This window comes from Oncorhynchus clarkii, chromosome 18, assembly GCF_045791955.1.
Source record: "Oncorhynchus clarkii lewisi isolate Uvic-CL-2024 chromosome 18, UVic_Ocla_1.0, whole genome shotgun sequence".
Taxonomy (NCBI): Eukaryota; Metazoa; Chordata; class Actinopteri; order Salmoniformes; family Salmonidae; genus Oncorhynchus; species Oncorhynchus clarkii.
In genome coordinates, this window is record NC_092164.1 from 25,893,378 (window position 1) to 25,920,362 (window position 26,985).

General features: G+C 43.2%; 1 protein-coding gene across 1 annotated transcript; it reads right to left on the bottom strand.

The window, feature by feature from the left end:
• Window positions 1–3,677: 3,677 nt before the first annotated feature.
• On the bottom strand, window positions 3,678–26,178 carry LOC139373264 (follistatin-related protein 1-like). The gene is made up of 11 exons (XM_071113578.1): window positions 26,003–26,178; window positions 25,830–25,886; window positions 12,929–13,030; window positions 12,625–12,754; window positions 12,321–12,356; window positions 9,017–9,147; window positions 7,692–7,810; window positions 5,808–5,920; window positions 5,078–5,188; window positions 4,705–4,805; window positions 3,678–3,870 (listed from the first exon to the last, which is right to left on the bottom strand). The coding sequence occupies exons 1-11, from the start codon at window positions 26,162–26,164 to the stop codon at window positions 3,829–3,831; spliced, it is 1,104 nt and encodes a 367-aa protein (XP_070969679.1). The 5' UTR covers window positions 26,165–26,178; the 3' UTR covers window positions 3,678–3,828.
• Between the last annotated feature and the right edge of the window lie 807 nt (window positions 26,179–26,985).

Here is a 26,985-nt window from a genome sequence, read left to right on the forward strand (position 1 = left end):
CAGGCAGAACAGTTGAAACTGGAGCAGCAGCACGGCCAGGTGGACTGGGGACAGCAAGGAGTCATCATGCCAGGTAGTCCTGAGGCATGGTCCTAGGGCTCAGGTCCTCCGAGAGAGAGAAAGAAAGAGAGAAAGAGAGAATTAGAGAGAGCATACTTAAATTCACACAGGACACCGGATAAGACAGGAGAAGTACTCAAGATATAACAAACTGACCCTAGCCCCCCGACACATATACTACTGCAGCATAAATACTGGAGGCTGAGACAGGAGGGGTCAGGAGATACTGTGGCCCCATCCGATGATACCCCCGGACAGGGCCAAACAGGACGGATATAACCCCACCCACTTTTCCAAAGCACAGCCCCCACACCACTAGAGGGATATCTTCAACCACCAACTTACCATCCTGAGACAAGGCCGAGTATAGCCCACAAAGATCTCCGCCACGGCACAACCCAAGGGGGTGGCGCCAACCCAGACAGAAAGATCACATCAGCGACTCAATCCACTCAAGTGACGCACCCCTCCCAGGGCCGGCATGAAAGAGCACCAGTAAGCCAGTGACTCAGCCCCTGTAATAGGGTTAGAGGCAGAGAATCCCAGTGGAAAGAGGGGAACCAGCCAGGCAGAGACAGCAAGGGCGGTTCGTTGCTCCAGAGCCTTTCCATTCACCTTCACACTCCTGGGCCAGACTACACTCAATCATATGACCCACTGAAGACATGAGTCTTCAGTAGACTTAAAGGTTGAGACCGAGTTTGCGTCTCTCACATGGGTAGGCAGACCATTCCATAAAAATTGAGCTCTATAGGAGAAAGCCCTGCCTCCAGCTGTTTGCTTAGAAATTCTAGAGACAATTAGGAGGCCTGTGTCTTGTGACCGTAGTGTACGTGTAGGTATGTACGGCAGGACCAAATCAGAGAGATAAGCCCATGTAATGCTTTGTAGGTTAGCAGTAAAACATTGAAATCAGCCCTTGCCTTGACAGGAAGCCAGTGTAGAGAGGCTAGCACTGGAGTAATATGATCACATTTTTTGGTTCTAGTCAGGATTCTAGCAGCCGTATTTAGCACCAACTGAAGTTTATTTAGTGCTTTATCCGGGTAGCCGGAAAGTAGAGCATTGTAGTAGTCTAACCTAGAAGTAACAAAAGCATGGATACATTTTTCTGCATCCTTTTTGGACACAAAGTTTCTGATTTTTCAATGTTACGTAGATGGAAAAAAACTGTCCTTGAAACAGCCTTGATATGTTCGTCAAAAGAGAGATCGGGGTCCAGAGTAACGCCGAGGTCCTTCACAGTTTTATTTGAGACGACTGTACAACCATTAAGATTAATTGTCAGATTCAACAGAAGATCTCTTTGTTTCTCGGGACCTAGAACAAGCATCTCTGTTTTGTCCGAGTTTAAAAGTAGAAAGTTTGCAGCCATCCACTTCCTTATGTCTGAAACACAGGCTTCTAGCGAGGGCAATTTTGGGGCTTCACTATGTTTCATTGAAATGTACAGCTGCGTGTCATCCGCATGGCAGTGAAAGCTAACATTGTGTTTTCGAATTACATCCCCAAGAGGAAAAATATATAGTGAAAACAATAGTGGTCCTAAAACGGAACCTTGAGGAACACCGAAATTGACAGTTGATTTGTCAGAGGACAAACCATTCACAGAGACAAACTGATATCTTTCCGACAGATAAGATCTAAACCAGGCCAGAACTTGTCCGTGTAGACCAATTTGGGTTTCCAATCTCTCCAAAAGAACGTGGTGATCGATGGTATCAAAAGCAGCACTAAGGTCTAAGAGCACACACACATTCAGTCAAAAGTGTATCAATAAAAATGTGCTTAACCATTCCATTACGTCTATTAAATGTATTTATTGACATGTATAAAGCTTGCATACCTTTTTGACGGTACAGTAGTGTTAATAATCAACAGGGAGTAAATGTTTTATTAAAAGTCTACTGTAACAGCGAACAACGCGAGCTGGTATTATTCTAAAAGTGAGAGAATAAATCATTACAAACAAAAGAAACACAGGCTTTTAACTTCAATTAGGCCATCCATTTGGCATGGTTTCATAGTGTCAGCCATTGCTCTAAGAGAACGACAGCAGGATGTCCCATAGGTCTTAGTGAAAATTTAAGGCACTGAATACCACACATTATAAAGACATTGAAGTGAGATCCACCACATTCAAATATTGACATGCAGGACATACAGCTCTGAACAAAGAAAGGAAAGCTCGAGTCTAGGCTGTGAACCTACTTTCTAAAAGTTACTACACATACTGTACTTCAGGTATCTTGCATTTGAACTTTGGTTTAAGTAATGCAATCTAAAATGTTTTCTAGAGGTTGTTTTGGCAGTTTTTCCCAATCCTTGTGCCTAACAAAGTCATCCCATCAAAGCACCTATATCCTGAGAGACCGACATGCGTCAGCTTCCAAAAGAAACGGATTGCAGTACTGTTGGCAAAGCATGCACAGATTATGTATGTCTCAGAAGGACCAGACAATTGTGTATTTCAAACTAGTAGGAGGGACCCATAGCACTGGAGTACTTGTGTTATTAAGTACTTTTAGTACTATTAGTTAGTCCATATCTGCAGCATCCTTGAAATATTTCCCCCTGAACATTCTACAATTGATCATCTTTATTGCTGGGTTTGAAGAGACACAGGCGTTATCACAAACTCTCCTAGCAATACAGTACTGTCACTACCATCTGTGTTTTGGTAGCCTGGATCCATACTGAATTCTTCAGTTTCACTTCACAATCCGAACAAGTATCCAGGCTAGTGTTTTGGCATTAGATTCATTTTATGGTGTAATAACTCTACAACCCTATGATAGAAAAACCATTTGTAAATAGATGGACAGCATTACCTCATCAGTGTAGACATGTAGCCTACAGATTGAACCCTAGAATCATCACTTTACCTTGAAAAAGCAGGAAACCCTGCACACATCTAATCATAGATTCTTGTCATATTGTTGGTGCATAGACAAGAAAATAGAGATGGAATACATGTTCTTGTCTAAGACAGTGCGGACACTCTTCATTTTCCTTTTCCTAACAGATTGAACCCTGGCACCATCAGATGTTATGGGTCAGTGGGTTTTACTGTATATATCACAGATATGATATGAGTAGTTATACTGCCAGGAAAGTGTAATCACACTGTTGATGGATTTACAATGGTATTCAGGTACATTTACAACTGAGCCATGTGTTCATCTTTCATGTGATTTACTGGCCCTGTAAAATACTCAGGTGTCTGGAATAGTACCCTGTAAGGTCAATGTATCTGATAAGGCTTTCTCGCCGAATCGCTTGTCCTCTGTGATGTGGTTGGTGTGTGTCGTGGCAACTGTGAAGTCATTTTCTGCGAAAAGTAGTTCTTTACAACTGTGCTTTCTTTATAGCTCCAATTCCCACACTCTTCTCTTCTCTACAGATGAGCTAATTTGACTGACAGAAACAACAACGAAAACAACAAATGAACTAAAATGAATACAAATATTAACCCACCACTAGGTGATGGGGATTTTTACCAAGGCTTGGGAGTGTTACTCAAATAGGATAACAGTACTGTGTTTGTAGGTACACACACTTCAACTAGTCTCCCCTATACACAATAATATTATAATAGACATTGGTACATTTTTAAAAAATCTCAATAATTCACATTGTAAAATATAAAAACTAAAAACAAGTGATGCATTTCTTTAGCAACAGTACAAGCTCCAAAGCCTCAGCCAGATAGTGATTGTTGATGGTGGGACTGAAGGAGGGCTCTCTCTCTCTCTCTCTCTCTCTCTCTTAAATGTCCTTAGTGCTCACTTTCATCTTCTCCACAGTTTCCTAACAAGAGTTAAAGGAACAAGATTATTGGCTACTGTAGTACAAGTACCGTTATGATACACAGTGTACACAGCATGGGTTCATATCGTTTTCCCCCCTTTAAAATACATTAGCCGCTCTTGATTGAGCTTGCCTGACACAATGGAACCAATGAAATAGTCCCAAATGTGCAAACCCCGCCCATCTGGCACCTCAGGCAGGCTCAATCAAATGTGCCTAGTACTAAAAAGAAAGCAAAACCTATGTCTGATGTACAGTAAAGATGCAGCCAAAAAGTGTGACATTCCTAGAAGCATGGGCATGTAAACTATGACAAATATCGGCTCTGATTATGACAGTAATTGACTCATAAAGTTCTAAGTACAGGTGTGTGTGTTGTATAAGTACACAGCCTCATTGACCTATACTGTTACTTAAAGGGGCAATCCACAATTGAAACAAGAACACTTCTCAAGTGTTTCGGTTAAAAGCTGAGGGATTGGCTGGAGAAATGTACTGTAACCACTCTCAAATTCACAGACAGAGCTATGGATGTAAGGACCGACCATCCATGATATCAGAATTATAGTTTTAACCATGTTTTAAGGCTATACAATGTTTGTTTACATTTACTTTGCTTACACAAACATTGGAGTAAAACAAGCTTATATGTTGGGTTCGGATGGAATGTGACAGTTGAACTAAGTTCATGAGGCATTTACAAACTATACTCTTTAAGAATCAATGGGTACATATCATTCATTTCTAAGTCCAAAAATTGATGTAGCAACTGCAGATTGCCCCTTGATCAAGTAGCAGTGAAACGTCATGTGCTGTTCATGGTGCCAGACTAACCTGATGTTTGTTGAGCTCAGCCACTCTCCGTGTCCACTCCTCCTCTGTCATCTCCTGGTCAGCACCTTCAGTCTTCTCCACAGCAGGCATCTTATCTGTGCCTGCAGGGAGGGAGAGAGGAATAGAGAGAGAGAGAGAAAAAGAGAGAGAGAAAGATAAAGAGAGGAGGGAGGACAGAGGAAGCGAGACACAAGCCAATATGGACAGAGATAGAGAGCAACAAAGAAGGAGATAAAGCGAGGGAAGAGTCAGACATAAATAGAGAGAGTGAGAGAGAAAGAACATAACTAATCTTAACTCAAAATCCCCTCACACTATGACCCAGATAAGTAAAGGCCTACTATAACGGCAGGTGTGAGACAGCTAGTCTCACCTTCGCAGGTCACAGCTGTGCAGACCCAGTTCCCACAGGCACAGACACAGCGGTTACATTCCACCTGAGTCTCGGCCCCGTCCTCATAGGTCTCATCCTCCAGGGCACACTCTACAGGAAGCAGGAAGTGGATAACAGGAAGTTAATGGACATGTTGATCAGTAACAGTTTTCAAACCCAGAAATGAAAGTGGTCAATACGTTCGGGAGCGCCTTGCGAAGCAGTCTCAACGGACCAGACCAGGTTTTGGGAAATCAGTAGGAGAAAATTCTTCTTTATTTGTACATTTTCTTTAAATCTATAGGCACAACCTACAGTAGATTCGAGCCAATGTTGGAAGCAGAACATGTAATTACTACAACTTTGTGCAAGTGACAAACTGACACGTTTTCATTTTCGTCAAAAACAACTTTATATCGAAGGAATGCTTTTGATTTGACGACCTGCACATCGTTAGACCCGATGATGTGTTTCTGCGCATGACCTTAGGTAGCTAACGCGGCCATGACATCGCCTACAAGCGTAATCTGTGATTTTGATTGGAGAAGCAGTTTCTGGACATCTTCATGTATATTTTCTTTGGTAGCAGTATTTTATTTATGAACGTGTCTTTTTGGTGTGTTTTTAAAAGGGTCTAACAATCAAATCACATTAAAAAAAAAACGTAAGGTTTGAACATTGGACATAAAAAAACATACCAGGAAGATACTGTATATGGTGTAAGTCTTACTTCTCTCTGGTGGGTTGAAGCCAGGCTTGAAGCAGTTTAGGAACTCATCGAAGCTCAACTTCCAGTCCGTGTTCTCATCTGAGAGCTCGATGAGGGCATCCACACACAGGCTCCTAGTGACCAACAGGAGAGGTGTGGGAATTAACAATAGGGCCAATAAGACACAGGAGGGAAATAGAGTAAAACAGACTACTGTTACCCTCATTTCACTGGAGCTAATGTATATACACTGCGTTGACAAAACATTGCAACCCATCCCCTTTTGCCCTCAGAACAGCCTTAATTCGTCAGGGAATAGACTCTACAAGGTGTCGAATGCATTCCACATGGTTGCTGGCCCATGTCGACTCCAATGCTTCCCAAAGTCATTTTAGAATAAGGTTGTAACATAACAAAATGTGGAAAAAGGGAAGGGTTCTGACTACTTTCCGAATGCACTGTAAATGTTCCTCAATGTTCCTTAGACTGGGCCTAAAACAAACCACGCCGAAACCAAACCATGCCTCACTATTTTGTTTTTGGCATCTTTTGAAACTAAAACATTGGAATGACAATGACCACAGGAGTTGGCAAGACAGCACAAACAGATCTGGGATCAGGCTAATGCCAGTCCAGCTGCCCTTTAACTCTGGTCTATCTCACAGATGACCCCAGATAGCCAGCCGACACACATTGGGAGGAAGGTTCCACACATGAATGAGAGTTGATACTGCCCAAATCCCCGTGCCGCTCTCTGCGCTCGCTCCCAGACCCATGATGCATGGGAGAAGAGTATGGTCCCACGGGACAGCCAGTGTTGTGCCACTGAGCCCCATTGCCACCCACACCCACCACCACTTTCCATCAAAACAAGCCGCCTCACCATAACAGAACTGCCAAAACAGCACTTTCAGCCCCACCAAATCACCCATCCCCCTACCCCAACCCTGCCCCCGTACACCCTGTCTCGAGGTCACCATGTAAACAACTGTGATATAATAAATCTACATCACTCATCCTAGTCTTATCAATTACATTCTTTGACGATTCCATACAGTCACAACTGTAGAAATCTACAGAACACTCACCATGGCTGCAAAGGTGCAGCAGGGTGATTAGACACGGACAACTGAACAGTTCAACATCAGAGTTAGAAAACTTTGATAAGGGCAAGAACTGAACAACTGGATTCTACAGAATGTGATTAGCATATATTGATGTATATTATACAGGTAGTTTTATATCAATATGGCAATAACCGATTCACTGAAAGAACTCAATCAAATACCTACAGTATTAGCAGTGCAAGCAGTGGCTTCATCGTGGCCTTTCCATTGCTTTCAATTACTCCATGTACTCCATGTATTGAATTCAATTAGTGTTAGTCCCAGAAAAATTGATATTTAACTTATTTTGAAGTTAAGTCCCTGGTTAGGTGCTGGAAATTAAAACCCTGTTCATTTGCTTAGGGAGCTCAATAAGTGCTGGGCCCCACTCACAATATGAGCAGGTGTTGGTGGAGATAGCTTCTCTTCTCTTCAAGCAGCAATTGAAAACAATGACGGCAAGGTTACAGTCACTAGTCTTTTTAGTAAGTACTCTTATTCAACACAGAAATACACCGAGATACCAATATGTTGAGAGACAAACAATCATGGTGTTGCTACTACTTGACGTGAATGCACTGCACTAAGCAAATGTCAGTAAGTAACACTACTTGCTCATGACTTACAGTTCATTATCAATAACTTTAGAATGCATTATACCTGCAGGCTTTACGTGAAGTGTTACCCAATTATGGTCTGGGCTCAGTGAGAATCGACCAGTGGGCGCAGCTCATCTGAGCTGGTCTGTGACGAGTGACAGCTGTGCGCTACTGACTCTGGGCCAGTGGTGGGGGCTCACCTGAGCAGGCGGTTGTTCTCCTCGTCAGCATATGAGGTAATGTTGATGGCTGTTTCGTTGTGCTGGAGGAACTTAAGGAACTCAGTGGAATCCAGCTGGGAGTCTCCATTGTCATAGTCCTGTAGGAATATTCATTCATTCATTTTATTTTGAGCCTATGAGGATGCAGTAGATGTGTTTTTTTTTTCTTCATTAAAGGAGTACAGTTCCACCACTCTTTAGTATGATTATTTTTGCTGTATTGAGTATGAAAATAAATGGTGGAGATGACCATCAGAGCTCTATGGGCTTTCTGTGAGAAGTGTTAACCACACAGGCAAACAGTGGGAGATGATATTGACTCTTTGGGGGGACAGAGCAGGAGAGCTGTTGCATAACTGCTGTTATGTGTTCAAGTGCTGGGCAGTGGGAAGAATGTTAAACAGTCTGTTCTTGCTGTGGGGCCTTTTCTATGCTGTGAAGCTTGGCCCACAGAACAAACGAACTGACAGAGGGGGAGAACTCGGTGAACTTTCAACAGATTCTGTCTCAGTAGAGCTGCTGCAAGTGAAATGTATCATTCTGCTGCTTACGGAGTCATTAAGTAGTCCATACATGCTAACGGATTGTAATCTTAGCCGTTTTATTAAGGTGAGGACAGAGGAGGACTTTCTAGAAGTACTTTACTAGAAATAAATACTCCATTCCACTTTAAATAATGTGAGCGGTACTTTCCCCTGCAGTTTTTCCATGATTTTACAGCAATAGTTAAACTATGAAAGTATCATTACCTCTCCCCACACACACACACACTGGGCCCACAACCACACACACACACACACACACACAGGGGGGGGGGGGGGGGGGGGGGGGGGGGGTGTTTCACCCCTGTTTCCTGTAAACGACTTTTGATTGGTTGCCATGCAGGAACAGTTGTTCACAGTTGTTTGTAGAGGTGGCCACTTTGGTCATTGACCACCAGTGTAGTGTTGTTGACATGTTGGAGGCTCTGGCTAGGTTCATGGCACTTCTTAATGAACTGGTCTTGTGCTGTGATGGCCAGAGGGGTGATTGATGGTCTCAGAGAAAATAGACCAATATAACAGACAGTTAGGAAAGCCAATGAGGATTTTTGTTTTTGGTCACACCTCAACCACACACACACAAGCACTGCAGATAGGCAAGCGTGCACACCCACACACACATGCACAAACGTAGGCACGCACACACACACACACACACACACACACACACACACACACACACACACTGGGCCCACAACCACACACACACACCCACACCTATCCACCCACCCAACCCCACAAACACGCACAAGTCCGACCTACCTTGAAGTACTTGAGCAGGGTGTCGGAGAAGTTGGAGCCCTTGGCGAACCAGCCGTCAGGGACCACCTCATTCTGCAGCCACTGGATGACCCGGCTGCGCAACTCGTTCCTGTTGGCCAGGTAGCACACGACTACACAGGCAGAGAGGGAGAGAGTAGAGAGGGTCAGTACTGCAGACAGCTGAATGACTATACAGACTCGCTAATATTTACCGCGTGTTTTTACTGGAACTAAATATGTGAGAGTACTGCTGTTTGTGTGTGTGTGTGTGTGTGTGTGGTGTGTGTGTGTGTTGGGGGGGCTGGTTGTGAGTGTGTGTGTGTGTGTGTGTTGGGGGGGGCTGGTTGTGAGTGTGTATGTGTGTGTGTCTCCCTTGAGCACATAGCTGTCGTGTGAAAGTGTAAAGGAATATCCAACAGTGTATCTTCCACAGTGCATGTAAGGATAGTATGAAATGAACATACTGCTATTATTACAGTTTTTCTCAGTCGCTTTGGTGCATTTCTTAGATCAAAAGTGCAATTCTTGACACTACTTGTACAAATTCCAAATCGTCGAGGCACTTGTGCACATCATTAAAGCAATTTCTTATTCCTTTTGAACAGGTGTCAGCTTTTTTCCACATTATCAATTGCTCATGTCATGTTGATCAAAATGTAGTAGATGGTTCTCTGTTGAATAGTCTTACCCCTCAAAACATCTAGTCATTAGTTCCTTGCATAAGCCATTACATGCAAAATTGTTGAACTATTTGTCATTAACTGTCAAGCATAGTTTTACACCTTTCTATTAGACCTTTTGTACAAAAACGTGAATTGATGAATCGTGCAGGTGAAATTGACCCTCACTCATGAAGGAATGTAAAGTGTTAGTTCAACCAACAATCAACCAGTTGTCTAAATTGCTCAAAGTTGCATCTCATGAAGAATCAATCGGCAAGCATATATAGACAGACCACAACACAGAGTTGCAATTTTCCAATAATGGATGGACCAGGAAACGAACAGGGTCAACAGCCAAGAGGAGGAGGAAGAGGAGCAAGGATGCGTGGTGGAAGGCAAAACAGAGGAAGAGACAGAAGAGGACATAGGCGCATATCTGATGACATAAGGGCCACTATTGTAGACCATGTTGTCAATCATGGCCTTACAATGGCTGAGACGGGTCGAAGGGTGCAGCCGAATATTGGGAGATCAACCGTGTCCTCAATAGTTCAAACGTTTCGAAGAGAGAACAGGTATGTCCACCAATGTACAGTGCACTGTTACTGTATATAAGCAGTATACTGTATACTTCCTACAATGCTTCATATTACAGTAGTCCACTTGTATTTCACAGCATACAGAAATATACTCTATACAGATACATACTGCACCTTACATGCATGCACCCACCTGTATGTTTTACAGTAAAATGTGTGTTCGCATAGTTTTTGACTATGTGAAAGTGTGCGATGCATCACTGTATTTCCCCACATAGGACTGCAAGATTACCTCAAACCGGTGGCAGAGGACGCCTTTTCACACCTCAACAGGGGGAGGCTATTTGCACCATGGTCCGAGTAAACAATGCCATGAGACTCAGGGAAATACAAAGGACCATTATAGAAGACAACAATGTCTTTGAAAACATCCATACGGTTAGCATCTCAACCATCGACAGGGTGCTGCATAGAAACCAGATGAGTATGAAACAGCTGTACCGTGTACCATTCCAAAGGAATGAGGACAGAGTTAAGGAGCTACGGTACCAGTATGTACAGGTAAAACATATATCTATGTAACTACTTTACAGCAACATTTTATAGTGATACATAGTACAGTAAGCATAAACTGCACACATTTCCATTGCTGTGGAATGGAACATGCAATATATGTACATTTTATGTCACTCTTCCTTACCAAAACAAATTCAACTGTGTGTTCTGGGATATACAGTGCCTTGCGAAAGTATTCGGCCCCCTTGAACTTTGCGACCTTTTGCCACATTTCAGGCTTCAAACATAAAGATATAAAACTGTCTTTTTTTGTGAAGAATCAACAACAAGTGGGACACAATCATGAAGTGGAACGACATTTATTGGATATTTCAAACTTTTTTAACAAATCAAACACTGAAAGATTGGGCGTGCAAAATTATTCAGCCCCCTTAAGTTAATACTTTGTAGCGCCACCTTTTGCTGCGATTACAGCTGTAAGTCGCTTGGGGTATGGCTCTATCAGTTTTGCACATCGAGAGACTGACATTTTTTCCCATTCCTCCTTGCAAAACAGCTCGAGCTCAGTGAGGTTGGATGGAGAGCATTTGTGAACAGCAGTTTTCAGTTTTTTCCACAGATTCTCGATTGGATTCAGGTCTGGACTTTGACTTGGCCATTCTAACACCTGGATATGTTTATTTTTGAACCATTCCATTGTAGATTTTGCTTTATGTTTTGGATCATTGTCTTGTTGGAAGACAAATCTCCGTCCCAGTCTCAGGTCTTTTGCAGACTCCATCAGGTTTTCTTCCAGAATGGTCCTGTATTTGGCTCCATCCATCTTCCCATCAATTTTAACCATCTTCCCTGTCCCTGCTGAAGAAAAGCAGGCCCAAACCATGATGCTGCCACCACCATGTTTGACAGTGGGGATGGTGTGTTCAGCTGTGTTGCTTTTACGCCAAACATAACGTTTTGCATTGTTGCCAAAAAGTTCAATTTTGGTTTCATCTGACCAGAGCACCTTCTTCCACATGTTTGGTGTGTCTCCCAGGTGGCTTGTGGCAAACTTTAAACGACACTTTTTATGGATATCTTTAAGAAATGTCTTTCTTCTTGCCACTCTTCCATAAAGGCCAGATTTGTGCAATATACGACCGATTGTTGTCCTATGGACAGAGTCTCCCACCTCAGCTGTAGATCTCTGCAGTTCATCCAGAGTGATCATGGGTCTCTTGGCTGCATCTCTGATCAGTCTTCTCCTTGTATGAGCTGAAAGTTTAGAGGGACGGCCAGATCTTGGTAGATTTGCAGTGGTCTGATACTCCTTCCATTTCAATATTATCGCTTGCACAGTGCTCCTTGGGATGTTTAAAGCTTGGGAAATATTTTTGTATCCAAATCCGGCTTTAAACTTCTTCACAACAGTATCTCGGACCTGCCTGGTGTGTTCCTTGTTCTTCATGATGCTCTCTGCGCTTTTAACGGACCTCTGAGACTATCACAGTGCAGGTGCATTTATACGGAGACTTGATTACACACAGGTGGATTGTATTTATTATCATTAGTCATTTAGGTCAACAGGATAGTAGGCAGGATACTTACTTGGGCTAGCAGCAACAGCTTTGTCTGTCTTTTTCTCTGAAAGAAATCACAACACAATCAAAACAACTGCAAGCACTTCGCTTAATCTCCTCTTTATTGCAGAATGTTCCTTGGAACACAGAAATAGAACTCCCAGAACAGACTTTCAATTCAAGGTAATGCTCTGTGATGGGAAGACCAGCAGTCATATTGAGTGTACATATGTGTTTCATTGAAATGTGCATGGTCTGAGGGGCTTTGTCCATTCTAGAAATATATTTCTATGCCTTAAGACAACCCGGGGATTCTTTTCAGGGTCCCCTACCTTCACAGTGTCCGTCGTGGTACACCTGGATCTTGAGGCCGGTCAGGCAGGCGTCGCGGTGGAGCTCACAGTGGTTGCGGTACGTCTTACCATTACTGCCACACACAGAGCGCTTGTGAGGTTTGCATTGCTGAAGACAGAGAGAGAGCACACCCATTTTCAATCTGTGCAGTGAGACCTTTGGTCTTTGCCAGGAGTGTGTATGCATGCGTGCATGCATGCATGCGAGTATGTGTGTATGTGTTTGTGTGAGCGCATGCACGCCTGCGTGTGTGTGTGTGTGTGTGTATAGGCTAAGACTCACCTCGATGCACAGGCAGGAAGGTTCCCCTTTCTCTGTCACAGCACACTCCCTGCCAGCCCCACAGAATACATTGGCACACACCTTGGACTTGCTCTTCCCCTCCTACAGGGACACAGAGACACAGAAGACATGGGAGATTATACATCTGATGCCTTCTACTTGTGTGATGATGTCCGTAAATACAAAATGAACATCTCCTCCCGCAAAGACATTGAGATTACATGCCACTTCTTAAATGCATTCTTCTAATCTACACGATCAGAAAAATACAAGGAAACACTAAGGAAATTCCAAAGAATTAACAGTAATAAGTAATAAAGGAAGGGTCCTTCTTTACTGCCGTAAGTAAACTACAGAGCGATCTCATTGAAGGTGGCCATCGCCATCTAGTGTTGACTAAAATAGCTAGATTTACAGGTATAACATTTGACTGGAATGCAATCATTTTAGGTTTATTTGAACAATATGCATTACTATACAATTCTTCAGTTATGTTAGATTTAGAAAACGGGTGATTTTACTAGAACCAGGTCTACTTGGCTTGAGTCAGATAACATTGTATTTGTAAAGACTGCACAATTAAATCAATAAAATAATATAATGTTACTGAGATTGATAATTTTCTGCTGTGATCACAAGTAAGTGACCACAATTTACTCACTGGTGTATGAGATAGATAGATAGACAGACAGACAGACAGACAGACAGACAGACAGACAGACAGACAGACAGACAGACAGACAGACAGACAGACAGACAGATAGCCTGACAAAATGACAGACAGACAGACAGACAGACAGACAGACAGACAGACAGACAGACAGTACGCATTCATGAAGGCTGTCACTAGATGGTGAAATGGCCTTCACTTCCTAGCAGTAGGGTTTTCTAATGTGTATACCATTACTGTAACACCCTGATCTGGTTCACCTGTCCTTGTGATTGTCTCCACCCCCTCCAGGTGTCGCTTATTATATCCCGGTGTATATATCCCTGTGTTTCCTGTCTCCCTGTGCCAGTTTATCTTGTTTGCAAAGTTAACCAGCGGTTTTACTTGCTCCTATTATTCCCCAGTCTCTGTTTGTTTCTAGTCCTCCTGGTTTCGACCCTTGCCTGTCCTGACTCCGAACCCGCCTGCCTGACCACTCTGCCTGTTCTGACTACCAGCCTGCCTATCCCCTTGTACTGTTTTTGGACTCGGACCTGGTTTTTGACCCCTGCCTGGCCTGACCTCGAGACTGCCTATCGTCTGGTACGGTTTGGACTCTGACCTGGTTGATGAACTGTCCCCCCTGCCTTTGCCTACTCCCTTTGTTATAATAAATATCGGAGCTCCACCATCTGCCTCCTGTGTCTGCATTTGGGTCTCACCTTATAATTACGCCCTTATAATTACGTTCTGTTTCAGATGTCTTGATAAACAGTATGTTACATTTTAAGAAACACTATGTAATTTCAATATATATCGATTTCTACACTCAAACACATACACAACAACATTGAGAGAGAGAAGTGTGTTGCCCTTTTGTCTGCTATCTAAGTCCCCCAGACTGCTATCCAGACCCTCAGTTTCAGATGGAAGTCTGAACAGCCCGTTGACCTGTGACCTTTCATTCACAGCGAGGGCCGCTAAGCCACAGTGACTTTAGCATAACAATGTTTCGGCAAATGCCCTCCCACACGCATAGTGACACATGTTCTCTCAGCCAACGCAGTCAGACAAAAGACACCCACAATTTTATAGGGCAGATGGTAGACAGACAGACACTGGACCAATATGTCATGGAGTGTCCAGGTGACTGAAGAACACAAACAAACCCACACATACACTACCGTTCAAAAGTTTGGGGTAACTTAGAAATGTCCTTGTTTTTGAAAGAAAAGCACATTTTTTGTCCATTAAAATAACATAAAATTCATCAAAAATACAGTGTAGACATTGTTAATGACTATTGTAGCTGGAAATGGCTGATTTTTAAAATGGAATATCTACATAGGCGTACAGAGGCCCATTATCAACAACCATTACTCTTGTGTTCCAATGGAACATTGTGTTAGCTAATCCAAGTTTATCATTTTAAAAGGCTAATTGATCATTAGAAAACCCTTTTGCAATTATGTTAACACAGCTGAAAACTATTGTTCTGATTAAAGAAGCAATAAAACTGGCCCTCTTAAGACTAGTTGAGTATCTGGAGCATCTGCATTTGTGGGTTTACAGGCTCAAAATGGCCATAAACAAAGAACTTTCTTCTGAAACCCATCAGTCTATCCTTGTTCTGAGAAATTAAGGCTATTCCATGCGAAAAATTGCCAAGAAACTGAAGATCTCGTACAATTCTCTGTACTACTCCCTTCACAGAACAGCGCAAACTGGCCCTAACCAGAAAAGAAAGAGTGGGAGACCACTTGCACAACTGAGCAAGAGGACAAGTACATTAGAGTGTGTCGTTAGAGAAACCAACACCTAACAAGTCCTCAACTGGCAGCTTCATTAAATAGTACCAGCAAAACACCAGTCTCAACGTCAACAGTGAAGAGGCGACTCCGGAATGCTGGTCTTCTAGGCAGAGTTGCAACGAAAAAGCCATTTCTCAGACTGGACAATAAAAATAAATGATTAAGATGGGCAAAATAACACAGATACTGGACAGAGGAATATTGTAAAAAAGTGTTATGGACAGACAAATCTAAGTTTGAGGTGTTCGGATCCTAAAGAAGAACATTCGTGAGATACAGAAAAAATGAAAAGATGCTGGAGGAGTGCTTGACGCCATCTGTCAAACATGGTGGAGGCAATGTGGTGGTCTGGGGGTGCTGTGGTGGTGGTAAAGTGGGAGATGTGTACAGGGTAAAAGGAATATTGAAAAAGGAAGGCTATCACTCCATTTTGCAATGCCATGCCATACCCTGTGGACGGCGCTTAATTGGAGCCAATTTCCTCTTACAACAGGACAATGACCCAAAGCACAGCTCCAAACTATGAAACTATGCAAGAATTATTTAGGGAAGAAGCAATCCACTGGTATTCTGTCTATAATGGAGTGGCCAGCACAGTCACTGAATCTCAGCCCTATTGAGCTGTTGTGGGAGCAGCTTGACCGTATGGTACGTAAGAAGTGCCCATCAAGCCAATCCAACTTGTTTGAGGTGCTTCAGGACGCATGGAGTGAAATCTCTTCAGATTACCTCAACAAATTGACAACTAGAATCGCAAAGGTCTGCAAGGCTGTAATTGCTGCAAACGGAGGATTCTTTGACGAAAGCAAAGTTTGAAGGACACATTTATTATTTAAATGAAAAATCATTATCTATAACCTTGTCAACGTCTTGACTATATTTGCTATTCATTTTGCAACTCATTTCATGTATGTTTTCACGGAAAACAAGGACATCTCTAAGTGACCCCAAACTTTTGAACGGTAGTGTATATTACATATGGCACCAATATGTTATTATATTTTTGATGCATATATGAGTGGGTTCCAATGGGGGACCATGTATAGACTGTAGCCTGGTGTCACAGATATGACAGGCATGACTGGGGGTCAGAAAGCACCAGCTGCCTGAGACTTGTGACCCCCGACCTCTCACCATTGATATTTTGGGGTATTTTATTAGGATCCCCATTAGGGTCCACACAGCCACAGCTACTCTTCCTGCCAGGCCACACAGCCCTACTTAAGTATTACAGGACATGATTAGTAACAATCATAAGTATCTGCTGGTATGTCACTGCTTGGCTGGCGTGTGTGGTGAGATTTTCACAGACACACGATATGAAGCCTTGTGTAATCTCTCTCTATATATATCCCTCCTTATAGAGACACAATCACCCTTTTATACATCAGCGAAACAATCAAGAGGGTTTGCAGTTTTTTGATTCTATTGGTTCCATTGAGCTGGGCAAGCCCAATCAAACCCAACATTTGAAATTCTCTTGAATACTATTTGAACCTAGGCCTGACCCACACATGCACGCACTGGCATGTACAGTATGTGCGCACTCTAGCACGCAGACATACACACACACACACACTGTACGATATGCAGGTCAGGCCGAGACCTCCTGTCTCAGGCATGTTATTTTCATTAGTCCACATGAAGACTTATGGCAGGGTCGGTCCACAGGCCAAGAACTGATGGTAAAAAAATACTTCCGTCTTCGAGCTATCTAACAGAGGAGCTGTACACCCATCACACACACACACACACACACACACACTTGAACACACACACAGATCTGCATTCTCAGCTGGAGTGTCTGGTCTGGACTGACTTCTCCCTCTGTGTGCCCAGAGGGAGATGGATAGCGTGAGTGGAAGACAACAAGAAGAAAGACACTTCAGGGAAACGAGGGCGCAAACATTCCCCTGCAGAGCCAAGATGAGGAATTTGGGAGCATGTCCAACCTGTGACTCTCCCATCCAATCCTAACTTGTTTTATAGGGCAAAGTTAAGACACTGAAAAAAAGAAAGCTGTAAGTCAGGGGCATACCAAACCAATCATGGCTTTAATAGCGCTAGATGAACCAATCAGTTGGGGAGAGAGCCTTCCATCTGTTATCCAAGGAACTTTGTTTCTAAATGACCTAAATGATCTCCGGTTAAACCCAAATGCGACACTCTCTCATTGACCTAATACCAAAATCTCTCAATTTCTGGTATTATTTTTCGTGGACAGATCTTGGGCAGAGTAAATGCTCACGCATCACATCGTCCTCTCTGGTGTATCCAGAGAGCTACTGGAGACCCATAACAGAGACGGAAAAGGCACCCCCAATCGCTGTTTTTTCCCCCAGTTTTTTTTGGGGTTCAATGAAAGTCACTGAACTAACTAGACCAGACCCAGCTGCTATTGCATTGGTGTCTATGTGAGACTGACAATTCTTTCCCCAATGGTAAACGGCCTGAGTGAACTATCTTAATTTATCCACCATCTTTGCCCATATGGCTCAAACAGAGGAAGTGAGTGTAAATGGACTGTGAGCAAAACATAACGGGTACACAATTCTACACAACACTGCCTACATGGCTTTCACAATAAAAAATATTCTGGCTCCACCAGCACCTTCTGAGGTGACTCAGGGGAAGATGTTAAAATGGCTACACAGGTATAACTGTTTCTGCTCTTTATTTCACAGCCGCTTTGGATTTTTTGGGAGGGAGAGGCCTAGAAGGGGCCAGGCAGGAAAGAACACACAGGGAACAGTGATTACTTTAGCAGAGAGACAGACAGCAAACATGGGCCTGGTTTGGCCACTCCACAGGGTGAGGAGAGCAACTGTGTTCTCCAATGGCGGCCAAGACTAAAACGCCATGATTGAGTTATCACTTGGGATGTACTGTAGTGGGGATGACCACAACTTACACTAAACTATGACTAATGGCTATACATTGTCAGACAACCAAAAGGTGCATTAATTGGATATGTGTTGGATAATGGTATTTTACAGACAGAATGAGCTATAAGGCCAACACTGAGTTTCGGTGAGGTTCATACCAGCAACACAGAGAGTTACTAGAGAACCGCAGGGCTCAAACACAGGAAGTGAGTGTGGACAGACTGTGAGCAAAACACAATGAGGGCACAATTCTACACAACCGTCCAGCTGTAGACAAGAAACAGACCTAGTCCCAAAAACAAATGAACATGGTTTTCTTCGATTCAAACAAAGGACGTGTCACTCACTGTCATCCTCCTAATTGGTTGATAAACAACAATGTGAGGGTTTGAGTTATAATAAACTATTACTGTATTTAGGTCATTAAGATGTCATATTGGACGAAAAGACTCTCCTTTCTGTTCTGTGTGTGTGCGTGTGTGTGCGTGTGTGTGTGTGTGTTTGTGTGTGTGTCTGTGTGTGTGTGTGTGTGTATGCATGGACTACTTTGGATGAGTAATGGAAAGATACCGTTCAATGAAACAAACCAAAGTCACACCCTAGGTGTAACTTCAAGATCCTTCGTCATCAAAGCTTCAAAAGCCCTTTACATAAAATGTAATTGCCAATGTCATACTTTTCTTTGAAAGCCAGGAAAAAGGCTGTGGGGGCTGATTATACTCTATGACTAATCTTTCCAGCTGGCTGACTGCTGAGACCTTTCATTCAGAAGTGCTTTCCAGAAGAGGAGTGTGTGTAATGTCTATACTTCATAACTCACCATGACCCAAATCAGAGGGCCCACAGTGGACTGAACATATGAGTCACATTAGTCCTTTGCAATCAGACCAAAAAAAGAATCGAGATGGGAGGTAGAGGAAATGTTGTTTTTGTCTCACGTAAGGCTGTGTCTGTGGCTATTGGGGAAGGGGGCCTTATACATCTAAACAGAAGGACAAACAGCAAAGAAAGGCCTCTTGTCTCCCTGCAGAGAGAATATACAAGCAACTGCCAACATAGTATCTTAATAGAGCAGAACAGAGCCAGAACAGTTTAAAAGGTCCTCGGCATGAATTCTACAAGGGTCTGGAACTCTATTGGAGGCATGCGACACCATTCTTCCACGAGAAATTCCATCATTTGTTGTTTTGTTGCCGGTGGTGGAAAACGCTGTGTCAGGCGCCAATCCAAAATCTCCCATAAGTGTTCAATTGGGTTTAGATATGTTGACTGAGACAGCCATGGTGTATGGTTTACATTGTTTTCATGCTCGTCAAACCATTCAGTGACCACTCGTGCCCCGTGGATGGGGGCATTGTCATCTAATCGGGGCATAGCCATGTTAGCCAAAATAATGTTGCCTCTGGCTAGCCGTAAAAAAAAACGAATATAAGGAACTTTAAATGATTTACACTTTTAATGTTGATACTTAAGTATGTTTTTGGAATTACATTTATTTTGATACTTAAGTATACTTAAAACCAAATACTTTTTGACTCTTAATTAAGTAGTATTTTACTGGGTGACTTTCACCTTTACTTGAGTCATTGATTATCCTTTATTTTTCCAGCAATTACGTTCCTGTCACGTTCGTCGTAAGGATCGGACCAAGGCATTGCGTGAGTAGAGTTCCACATCATTTTAATAAATCGAAACTCACTGAACAAAACAACAAACAACCAAATGAAACGTGAAGCTACTGATGTGCACTAAGGCAACTATACATAGACAAGATTCCACAACACAAATGAGGAAAATGGCTACCTAAATATGATCCCCAATCAGAGACAATGATAAACAGCAGTCTATGATTGGGAACCATATCAGGCCAACCTCCGACATACAAAAACCCTTAGACATACAAAAACCCTTAGACATACAAAAACCCTAGACATACAAAAACCCTAGACATACAAAAACTAGAGTACCCACCCTAGTCACACCCTGACCTAACCAAAATATATAGAAAAACAGAGATATCTAAGGTCAGGGTGTGACAGTTCCATACAGCACATAACTTGAACTACATGTAATTGCAGAACAACTTCAAACTTGTCTCATCCATCTACATAGGATCATGATTTTAGTTTAAACTACACACACACAAAAAAAATACCAATCTGTTAAGTTGTGCCTTAATAAGTGTGTCTAAAGTGAACAGCATTCTTTCCCTCTATCTCCCAGATCAGGCCCAAATGAGAGAGCTCACCCCACATACCAGACATTCCTGCCCAGGTCAAAGGCCTGATTCGGGGGACTGCTCACCCAGACAAACCCTCTGACTTCCAGAGCCATGGCTGCGGGCTCCAGCTGTGCTGACCCATTTAGCACTTGCACAGCCCAGCTACTGCTGCTTAGCCTGCACACACACTGGAATGCTCTCACCCATGCATGAGCGCACACACATTTCAGTGATGGGTGAAAAAAACAATGCATATCGGGATATTCATTTTGACGATATATCATATCCTATCATATCCTATTGCAATATTATTTTGAACTAGTTTGCTGTACCTGCGCCAAAACGTTCCTCCATAGCTTGTTCTCCGTCTTCTTTCTAAATACAGAGCCCATTTGTTTTCAGCACTTTCATTTCCATGACTGATCAAAAATGCATTTCATCATGGCTGTCTCTTGTCTGCATCAGATGGTGAGCAATACGTTTGGAACACCGAATCGCAATAAAATCACAGTATCGAATTGCAATACATCTAGAATCGTGAGAATCGCAATAGATGTTGTGATAATATCGTGTCGAGGGGTCCCTGGGAATTCCCAGGCCTAATACACATGCACGCGCAAGGGTCTGAGCTGTGTGTGACACCATCACCATGTTGGGAAGTAAGCTGCTGTGGGGGGTAGGGGGGGTGGGTCAGAGGGCTCTGATCACGGAGGAGGTGACCCTGGCTTGTAAGAGGACATCTGGCCTGAGGTGGCCCAGCTGGGAGTGAAACTTTGTCTTCATGAGACCCCAGGTTTTGCGGTCACTACTTACGAGACAGCGTCGGGATTAGAAGGCACTAGCACAAAGTGATTCTTTGGCATGTGTGACTTGTTAACCTCTCCGTTTTAGACCCTGACTCAGGCATCAGATAGGTCAATAGGTACTAATAATAGTCGCTGTGCCCCCCTGAAATGGTACCTGACAAAGAGAATTGAGTCAACGCATACATATTTCATTATGCAATGAACCCCAGTTCTTTCTAAAGCTGGTAATGAGTTTTGTTCTACTGTCTTGTTTTTGTTTTGCGTTCCCAACAAGCAGAATGCTTGCATAAATAAATCAAAACATGGGATTCCCTGAACATTTCGTCAGAGGGTCCCGCTCGGACAAAAATCACGCGTTTTTTTCACATTAAGCTTTACAGAGGTAGGAGGGCGTTAAGGTGGGCAGTCAATTCCTCCCAGGGTCTCTCACACCTCGGCTAGCATCCAAAAAGGCCAGCTTTCTAACCCAAGAACTCACATCCTTTTCCTCCACTCACACATTCGACCTGAGCACTGACAACTCGATTCCGTGGTTTAAAAACTTCTGATACAAATTCTATTTGAAAATGCTCTTTCTGATTCTCCCTCTTTTTCCATTTCTTTTCACAGATTTTCTTGGAAGTTGCGTCTGTAACAGCATAGCTTCCGTCCCTCTCCTTGCCCCTACCTGGGCTCGATCCAGAGACCCTCTGCACACATCGACGACAGCCACCCTCAAAGCATCGTTAGCCATCGCTCCACAAAAGCCGGCCCTTGCAGAGCAAGGGGAACAACTACTTCAAGGTCTCAGAGCGAGTGACGTCACCGATTGAAACGCTATTAGAGCGCACCCCGCTAACTAGCTAGCCGTGTCATATTGGTTACACGTCTGAATAAAGACAAAGTTTCACTCCCAGCTGGGCCACCCCAGGCCAGATGTCCTCTTACACGTCTGAATATTGGTTACACATCTGCATTCTTTCATTAATTCATTCACCGTATTAAAAGTGATTGGTTTAGATAGAGCGTCTCGTTCGTAAAGGCTGTTTGAACCAATAAAAGCCAAGGTGATGTCATGAGCAAAAAGGCGGGCTCTAGCAGCCTAATCAGCCTATAGCCTTATTGTTTCAAGTTCGTTCTCATGCTAGGTGAATGGAGTTCCATTACAGTGCTCCTCTCATCCACCCAAAAGCCATGTATATACCATCTCCCATAAATCCTTGGGAAGCTCAGTCCATTCAACTCCTCTCCCCCTAACTGTGTATAGCTCCCCTCTTCTCCCTTCCTCTCCCCCGTCCTCCCACCCTCTCTCCCGGCTAGTCTCTCGACTAACTCTCATCGCCTATATCACTCTCTCCCACTCTTGTTTCTCACTTCTTCATCCCACTCTCTCTCTCTCCCGCCCACTTTTTTCCCCCCTCCTGTCTCAATCTCTTATTTTTCTGTCTATAACTCATCCCCCCCCCCCCCCCCCCTCTCTTCCTGGCTAGTCTTGGCTGATGCTGAGTGGTGTCATGGCAGAACAGGCTTGTTCCTGTGTTGCTCTGTGCAGGCGGAGAGGGTGAGCTAATGGCTGACAGATGTTTAGAGGAGGAGGAGAAGGAGACACACTCTAGGAAAAGGCATGCATTCTTAAGCAGAGCACTGTTCCAATCACACACTCTTTAGGAGGGCCAAGCTAGCACACTTAATAGACGTATCAACTGCCACAGTTATAAACAGTTATAGACCATTGTGTAAATACAAGACAACCTTGCTGTAAATAGCCTTTCTGCACTACAAGGTTGTGTTTATCAGTTGGCGGTTATGCACTCATTTGTGCTGTGTTCCTTATCAGCCGTCCAGGCAACAGCTTCAGTCATCCAGACCACATTTTGAGACTAATTGCCCCCCTAATAGGGCTAGAAATCGTCTGGTTTTCTCTCTGTCTCCTTCTCTCTCCCTCCCTTTTTTTTCTCTCGCTCTATGAATCTGGGAAACATGCCAGCCAGGGAGAGAGCGAAAAAAAAAAGCAGAGACAAAAGATAAAGAAAGAGAGGGGGGAAACCTTAAACTGGCATAAAACACAGTGAAAAACATCAACCTTCCCTTAATGAGCTTCACAAGCTGCTCTGTGTAGGAGAGCAAACAAGCCTTTCCACTGAGGGCATTAAGGATGGCTCTGAAGTGGTGGCAGAAGTAGGGGAATGGGTGCACTGCACCACACCACATGCCTGTCAACCACAACCACATACACGCACGCACGCACACACACACACCATAACCATGTTCACAAAACAAGATGGAAGAAGGGAGGGAAAGAGAGAGAGAGGCAGTTGGATCTCCTCATTGTCTAAGGCTTAGCTGGCTCCTCAGCCATCACACATGCCTGTCAGATCCCAGCCTGCTCCACTCGGACCCCTAAACCATGAACCCTGGCCTTCTGTGTAGGACCGGCCCGAAGGACATACAGCAGTAAATTCAGTCTGGTGAAGGACAAACAGCCACCTTGGCTCTTATGGGCCATTATGGGCATCATGGTACTGCCTATAATGCTTGCTTTTAGATTACAGAAGGACTGTGCTACCAGTCAGTAGCTGGTACCTAAAGCTATTTTTCTTTCAGACAACAGTCAAAGGTTATGGAGCTATGCCCTACTTCCAACAACACATCGATTTTCCATTCTGAAATCTATAGAAAATGGCCCTGCTGGGTATCCTTTTTCAAGGGCCTTTGCACAAATACAGATTTGAATTTGACAGATTTGGCATGTATTCCTCTAGTGCTGTTACATGTTCATGTCCAGGGTTGGATAACTCAGTCCCTCAGGCTGGCTGTGAATGAACTCACAGGGCCTGGGAGGGCATGGATGAAGCAGGACAAACTGTACACAGCTGAGACCATGTTGACTGTCCGTGTCCACACTAACAGATTACAACTGAAATGAGGACATCTGAAACAACTACCTAGTTTCTGCTTGGAGCAGCATGTTTAAAAAAAAACACATTCAATGATACTCATTCATTACTATGGTATTCAAAAAGTCAACACTGTCGTTGCTGTCTGCGCCACAGTATAACCTGTAGGGAAACAGGTAGGAAAGGAGGCTGGCTTTGAAATGAACCTTTAGAAATCTAAACCAACAACTGGAAAATCCAGACAGACAGAGCAAAATGATTGAACACAGCAATCACTTTTCCTCTTTCTTCCTTGTCAGGACTGCCAGTCTATGGATGTTGAGGTCTAAGGGCATGTTCTCTGACTCAGTGTACATGTGCAGCTAGATGAGGATATAGACACACACAGGCACACACACACATACATCCCAAATATAGAAGATGTGGCCCCAGGGCTGTAGATGAAAAGACTGACACATCTGTTATCTGCGTTTGTCAACACCTAAGAGCTGCCAAGCTGTGTATTTCACAGCTGTTTAAACAGGGAAAGATGGTTTAAAAAACACACACAAATACATAGTAAAAAAAAAACACCTGGAGTCTTTCATTGCAGGGAACTGGTAGTGTGTGTGTGTGCGTGTGTGTGTGTGTGTGTGTGTGTGTGTGTGTGTGTGTGTGTGTGTGTGTGTGTGTGTGTGTGTGTGTGTGTGTGTGTGTGTGTGTGTGTGTGTGTGTGTGTGTGTGTGTGTGTGCGTGCCTACGTTTGTGCATGTGTGTGTGGGTGTGCACGCTTGCCTATCTGCAGTGCTTGTGTGTGTGTGGTTGAGGTGTGACCAAAAAAAAAAATCCTCATTGGCTTTCCCAACTGTCTGTTATATTGGTCTATTTTCTCTGAGACCATCAATCACCCCTCTGGCCATCACAGCACAAGACCAGTTCATTAAGAAGTGCCATGAACCTAGCCAGAGCCTCCAACATGTCAACAACACTACACTGGTGGTCAATGACCAAAGTGGCCACCTCTACAAACAACTGTGAACAACTGTTCCTGCATGGCAACCAATCAGAAGTAGTTTACAGGAAACAGGGGTGAAACACACCCCCCCCCCCCCCAAAAAAAAAAAAAACTTTAAAAAAACTATGCTGAAGTGAAGTACATTCAACAGCAGTGATCAGGATTTGCTTGATGTAAATGGAAGGCAGAAAGCACATTAATTATCTTCTAATGTTCTCTAAAATATATTACATATCAAGTATGTGTGATAAAGACTTTTCCTAGAGATACTGACGGTCGGTCTGGAGCTAATTAGAATAGGCTGCTATTTCATTGGCACATAATGTACACACAAAATGCACTCAAAAGCACTGGTTTGGTGAATGTTGACATTGCACCTTTGAAGCTGGACAGATGTGCAAGGCTTTGCCCCTTCTTTTTCTAAACTCTTTGTCTTCTTTAAATTACTGTTTAGTTATTTATATAAAAACGTACACACATCAGAATGTCCCAAGTTAAATTGACCAATCAGACAAGCACGTTACTGTTGGATTATGTACTTTAGCCAAATAATGAAAAAGTATACATTAAAAAAAAAGGAAAACAGTCGTTTGTCAACAGACTAATCGTCCTCTAGAGCGTATATATTGTTTTACATCTAAATAATAAAAAGCATTTACCTCGGCATGACAGCAAACGACTGCGACTAGTAGACATAAAAGGGCACTTCGAAACATCTGCAGAGAACACAAATAAGACAGTTGCTTCAGTGACGGCCTGACAGTCAAAACAAAACCGAAGAAACTTGAGTATTTATGAAAACGAAAATGTTATCCTTTTTCCAAAAACTTACCATGTTAGCGGGTGATGACTCAAAGGCCATAGGAGAGACGTCAGTGTTCAGACCGAGACAAAGGAGGATAGGAAAATTAGATTGGCGAAATTTGAGCACCACGAAGGAATTTCCCTCGTCTGTCTCCCCCCTCTCTGACTTGGCCAATAGCGCTCGAGGCATTCGAAGCTGGACGGAGCAACAGCAGCAAGAAGAGAAGTGCTCAAGGATGGACAGTTGCCGGGGAGAGAGTTGTATCAAAGTTTAATGTTGTCCCAAAATACATGTGCCATCCATGGTTCCTTATTTGATTTACTGTGTAGGTCTAGCCTACAGTTGAAGTCGGAAGTTTACATACACTAAGGTTGGAGTCATTAAAACTCGTTTTTCAACCACTCCACAAATATCTTGTGAACAAACTATGGAATATCGGTTAGGACATCTACTTTGTGCATGACACAAGTCATTTCTCCAACAATGGTTTACAGATTATTTCACTTATAATTCACTGTATCGCAATTCCAGAGGTCAGAGGTTTACATACACTAAGTTGACTGTGCCTTTAAACAGCTTGGAAAATTATGAAATGGCTTTAGAAGCTTCTGATAGTCTAATTGACAATATTTGAGTCAATTGGAGGTGTACCTGTGGATATATTTCAAGGCCTACATTCAAACTCAGTGCGTCTTTGCTTGACATCATGGGAAAATCAAAAGAAATCAGCCAAGACCTCAGAAACAAATTGTAGACCTACCACAAGTCTGGTTCATCCTTGGGAGCAATTTCCAAATGCCTGAAGGTACCAGGTTCATCTGTACAAACAATAGTACGCAAGTATAAACACCATGGGACCACGCAGTCGTCATACCCTTCCGGAAGGGAGATGAACGTACTTTGGTGCGAAAAGTGCAAATCAATCACAGAACAACAGCAAAGGACCTTGTGAAGATGCTGGAGGAAACAGGTACAAAAGTATCTATATCCACAGTAAAACGAGTCCTATA

Bases quoted from the DNA above. Each gene is read 5' to 3' on its own strand.
- LOC139373264 (XM_071113578.1), bottom strand. From the start codon at position 26,164: ATGCCTCGAGCGCTATTGGCCAAGTCAGAGAGGGGGGAGACAGACGAG. The intron at 12,755-12,928 runs GTGAGTCTTAGC...CTCTGTCTTCAG, and splicing joins CTTCCTGCCTGTGCATCGAG to CAATGCAAACCTCACAAGCG. The intron at 3,871-4,704 runs GTTAGTCTGGCA...AACTCTTGTTAG, and splicing joins CTGAGCTCAACAAACATCAG to GAAACTGTGGAGAAGATGAA.